At 34.8% G+C, this 5,388-nt stretch overlaps 1 protein-coding gene across 1 annotated transcript; it reads right to left on the bottom strand.

Moving 5' to 3' along the window:
* Positions 1-1,181: 1,181 nt before the first annotated feature.
* On the bottom strand, positions 1,182-2,111 carry LOC115936286 (olfactory receptor 4C16-like). The gene is given in 3 exon segments (XM_031016404.2): positions 1,182-1,467; positions 1,469-1,691; positions 1,694-2,111. Coding segments are annotated over 3 exon segments (927 nt in total).
* Positions 2,112-5,388: the final 3,277 nt, after the last annotated feature.

Here is a 5,388-nt window from a genome sequence, read left to right as displayed (position 1 = left end):
TGTTTTCATTTATAACATGACACGATTGGAGAAACTGGTTATTTTACCAAGGCTTTAACTGGAATGGTGCCTGTTTCTTTAAGGAATCAAACTTGACTTATGGAGCCAATAAATCCACTTGGGAAGCTGGCCTTATGCCACCTTTGTCCACATAGTTCCTGTACAGGGTTCTTAACATGTGGTAAGAATGTCACTTTCTGACATGTTGACAAGGCCCAAGTTTATCTTGGAACCTCAAGAGAAGAGGATCACCCAACTCATAGATGTTTGATGGCACAAATCCTTGGCTGGCCTCAGTTTTTAAAAAGTCTTACCTGAAATTTCTTCTATGGAACTAAGTTCCATCAAAGCCAATTTAAAAGCATTTGTAAAAGAATAATTATTCTTGCTGCACTATATAGAAATAATCAGGCCAAATGTAATAAAGCAAACCAGTCCCCAAAATTAGAAGGGATCAAATTAGGACCATAAAGTCATTTTACAAAAAGAATAATTACATGACTACAACACAAACTGTGAGAGTCTTCCTAAGATCAAGAACTCTTTCAGAAGGGTAAATTTTCTTTCTTTGTTCTGTCATGGTTTTAGAAGTATCTAGGTAAATTTATAGAAAGATTTCAGCATACAGCTCAAAAAATTGGAAGGGAGATTTCCTAGGTCATATATATTGTCTCTTGCAACATGAAGCTCCTACAATTATTGAAATATGGTATTTCCTTTTGAGTCAGGAAGAACAACTAAGTTGATCATGAGGTATGAAGAATCCAACGTGTCTAACAAAGAAAAACCATTAAGAAGGGGAGAAATCCTATTGGACTGTTGATATTTAGATGGGTAACTATTAGCAGGGAATTCCAGAAGTCAACATGGAGAAGAACAGGCAAACTACAGACCTAAACCATAAGTGACACTAAGCAGGCAGGAGCACCAGAGACACAGCAGTGAATAGCACTGAAGGCAATGAGCTTTACATACTAGTTTGTATTGCATGCTGTCTTTTCTGCCACATAAAACTGACTCAACATTAACCATTGTTATTTGTCCACACTGTCTCTTTTCCCAAAGGAACTAATCCTCATGTACCAAGGCAGGATTACATTAAATCAACAATAAAAATATAATATTCTCATTGATTTCTTCTAGGTCACTCCAAACTATAAAGAAGGATTTGAAACCTTCATTTATCTTTTGTCATCTGTGATCAATTTCTTGCTCCAAAGCTTCCTCATGGCAGTTTTCACTTCTGTATTCCTCAGTGTATAAATCACAGGGTTGAGCAAAGGTGTTCCAACTGTATAAAATACAGCTATCATCTTATCCATGGGGAATGTGGTTGCAGGGCGTGTGTACATAAATACGCAAGGTCCAAAGAACAAGATGACCACAATGATGTGGGAGACACATGTGGAAAGTGCTTTCTTTATCACTTCAGCACTGTGGTTTCTCAGAGAATGCAAGAAGATGACAGGACAATATTAGCATGACGTAACTCACTGCACAAATGGCTCCACTGTTGGAAACCAGGAGTAGGTTAACCACATAGGTGTCTGAACAGGCTTGTTTCAACAAGGGCTGCAAGTCACAGAAATAGTGATTTATCACATTGGGGCCACAGAATGGCAAACTCAGGGCAAGAAAAATCTGAACTAAAGAATGCACACAGGATCCCACACAGGCCACAGCCATCAAACACCACAGACCCACTGGCTCATGATGGTCATGTAGTGCAGGGGCTTACAGATGGCCACATAGCGGTCAAGAGCCGTGAGGATAAGGATGAAGATCTCCAGGCAGCCAAAGACATGGGATGAAAAGACTTGGATCATGCACTCGCTGAAGGCGATAGTTGTCTTCTTCAAAAGGGCATCCACAATCATTCTAGGGGCTATGGAAGTAGAGAGGCAAGTATCAGATAAGGATAAGTAGAAAAGGAAGAAGAACATTGGGTTCTTAAGTGCCTGGCTGGTCTTGACAGTAATAATGATTAGTAAATTACCCAACAATGTTCCCAAGTAGAGAAGCAAAAAAATAACAAACACTATTTTCTTCCAAAAAGGATCCTGTGTCAATCCAAGCAGAATGAACTCAGTCACATTATTATTCAGTTGCATGGTTTTCGTGAGTGAGGTGAAGGGGCAAGTGTGAAATGGTCTACCTGCAAAAAAAAAAAGGAATTAATTTATGCTGTGCTATGTGATGTTATGGAATATTTTATGCAAAACTAAATATTTCTTATCGGATACATTCTGTTGGTGGTTTCTTAATAAGCCACTTCAACACTTTCTTCCAAATTTTAATGACCACTTCATAGGGTTATTATGATTCTCAGATATGCTTATGAACATGATACCTTGCTATAGCGTTCCTCAAGTATAAGCCTTGGTTAGCTTTGGCATCATTCTGATTAATTTTTCCAGTTCAAGGAAGGTAAATGTAAGAGGTAATGATCTATTTTAATATTAAATTTCATTTTTTAATTTTCAATAAATACTGAGGGCCATTTTTTATGTTGTGTATCACTCAACATTTAAGATATATTTAGCTGCTCTTTGAGTTTTACGATATGAAGTCCTATACCACCACCACCCTGTAGATAATATCTTATTAATAGATAGTTTATATATTCCATATTAATTATATTTATATAGATGTTATTTATTAATACCTTGTATGCTCCACTTCTCTGCAAAATTTCTCGCAGATATTCCAGATTATAAAAAGTAAACAAAAACACTTATAGCCTCTAAATAATCTGTTGCTACCTTGATGTGTCCTTATAACATTTAGTCCTGACATATACTAATAAACAGGAATGAATGTTCTTTGAAAATTGGTTATCTCTTTAATATTCCCCCTTTCTAATTTTCTTCCTTTAATTTACTGAAAGCATCCCTAGAACACACAGAGTTTCTGAGGTTACATTTAAATAAGATGAGGGTGGGGTACAGTATTACTACTCAATTGTTTGTTTTCACAATTCAAACTAAATATTAGAATCATGAAAACAAGAAAGCATTTTATAAGTGGAGTGGTTTGAAGTGTTATCATTGAACCAGATCATGTTTGTAATCCCCAGAAGAGTTTTCATTATCCTGATATTCAAAAACCCCACATTCCTGGAACAGAGCAGAGATTTGGAGGAAAGAAGGTGATGTGGTTTTAAAGAAGAGAGAGTAGATACTAAATACCTTCTTCATTCAATTTATTTTCTGTCATGGAAAAGTCAATGCTTCAACTTTGAAATGTTACTTTTCCCAGTGAAGATCGGTTTTTAAGAATATATGGAAACTAATATTATCACAAGGCTTCTCTTTCAAGAAAAATACATTCTCTACATTTTTGTTGTCAAGATGACACTAGACAGTACATAATATGGAAGTAGAAATATAAACCAAAGTGTAATTTATTTAAATATAGTCTGGAAGCCCATTGTGTTTCTCCACTGTTTGAAATGCTTGTTCCCTGGTGTTAAAAAAGAAATAGCTCTTGAACACAAATTGAATTTATTTAGTAAGGTCATTTTTACTTCCTCCAGAAAGGGTTCACTCGCCAGCAGTTTTGCCACGAGAGTACACCTAACAAAGGAGACAGGGTCATTTATAACCTGACAACTGCTGTGTCTGTTTTCCATTGGCTGGAACAGGACCTCACATTCTGTATTTGTCCATATTGGCTAGCAACTCAGAAGTTTTTAAAAGAGGCAAAGGCAGAAGAGAACAAAGGAAGCAGGAAGTAACTTGTGGAATGCTGACAAAGGTAAAAACACTTTTAAATAAGAAAGAGGAACAGGCTATGACCTAATGCTTGCTTGGATCAGTATAAGCATTCCAGGGCAAATATTTAGGAGTGCAGGTCTTTAAACAAAATTTGCTTCTAAGAGAAGTTACTATTTATTCCTAATTAGATGGGGAGTAAAGTCTTTAAAGAGGAACCTCTACTTTTAGTTTTTACATCCACAATTCAATCAATACCTTCAAAACATTGGTGAAAGTTACAAGTTGGCCAAAACAGAATAAAATAGACACAAAATTCCCTTTATATATACTTCTTCCTCTCTCCAGATTCCTCTCCTTCTTCTCCTCACCAGATTTGAAATATCCCTTATCTTCCTCCAAATAAAAAAAAAATATATTCCCAGGAAAGTGTCTGATGAAGTTGTTCATTTTGGTGCGCTAAGAATAAAAAAGTATATATGTATATCTTATATACATATATGTACTTGATATATATACACTTTATATACACTTTATATATATATCTTTTGACTCTTTGGACTCAGTAATATATATTTTACATATATGTATATATATATTTGGACTCTAATCTTTGAAATGTATCTTGAACTATAAGGGAACTGAGTTGGTATTTTAATTATTACAATAAGCTCATTTTTTCCTTTATTCACTTAAAAGGGTGATCCGTTACAAAGTATTTGTACTTGAAAATGTGGTAGGCTTTGGAGGCCTGATAATGTAGAAGTAGTTTTCACCTCTAATACTTTATGACTTTGAGCACTGCTTTGAGGGTATAACCTTTGATCTGTGGTCTGTATATCAGCAATCCTAGTAGACGATCCATTTCTAGGTAGTCTGTATTATTTACTTTATATATTGGGACATAAAGTTTTTTAGGTAAAGTAAGGATTACAAATATGTAATGTAATTAATTTGGTAATAATTATAGGTCCTCATCAAATATTTAGTTAACAGTTTAGTCAATAATCGGTATCTGTCTTCTTCCCTGGAATTCCTTTCCACTTCTATCTACTTCAACTATTACAAAATTTCAAAACACAACTGTGAAGAAACTTCATCTAAGCAGCCTTCAAAAATTGCCTTGTGATAAAGGAAATTCTCTCTACTGCTTTTTAAAAGATTCCCTTATTCTTTTCTTATACTGCTACATATAATTGCTTAAACTCAATTATTTGTGTATGCTTAGCTTCTATCCTAGAATAAGAGTACTGGAAAGCTATGTGTTCTCTGCATATTATTCTCCACTGTACCAAACCCAATGTCGAATACAATACAGGTGTTTAGTGCCTTTTTTTTTTTTTTGCTTTCTGTGCTATTGTCTTGCTATTGCTAATAGTGCTTAGTGTTTTGTAACTGAACATTCTTTGTTGAACTAAAAATGTAATAATAATATCTAATTATTTCAGTACTATTGTGATGGAAAGACACATCCACTTATTACTTATTGGAGATTTCTATGTATTATGAATAGCACACTGACAAATATGTTTCTCAATTAAAAAGCAAAAAACAAACAAAAAAACCGCTGAGATCAATTTCAGATAACTCTATGAATTAGATCCATGACTTGGAGTAGAAGAAGATGTACTCTGCACAGCACCACAAGGCCAAGAAAGAATCTGGGACTCTGACT

This window comes from Gorilla gorilla, chromosome 9, assembly GCF_029281585.2.
Source record: "Gorilla gorilla gorilla isolate KB3781 chromosome 9, NHGRI_mGorGor1-v2.1_pri, whole genome shotgun sequence".
Classification (NCBI taxonomy): Eukaryota; Metazoa; Chordata; class Mammalia; order Primates; family Hominidae; genus Gorilla; species Gorilla gorilla.
This window is presented reverse-complemented; position numbering and strand designations above follow the sequence as displayed.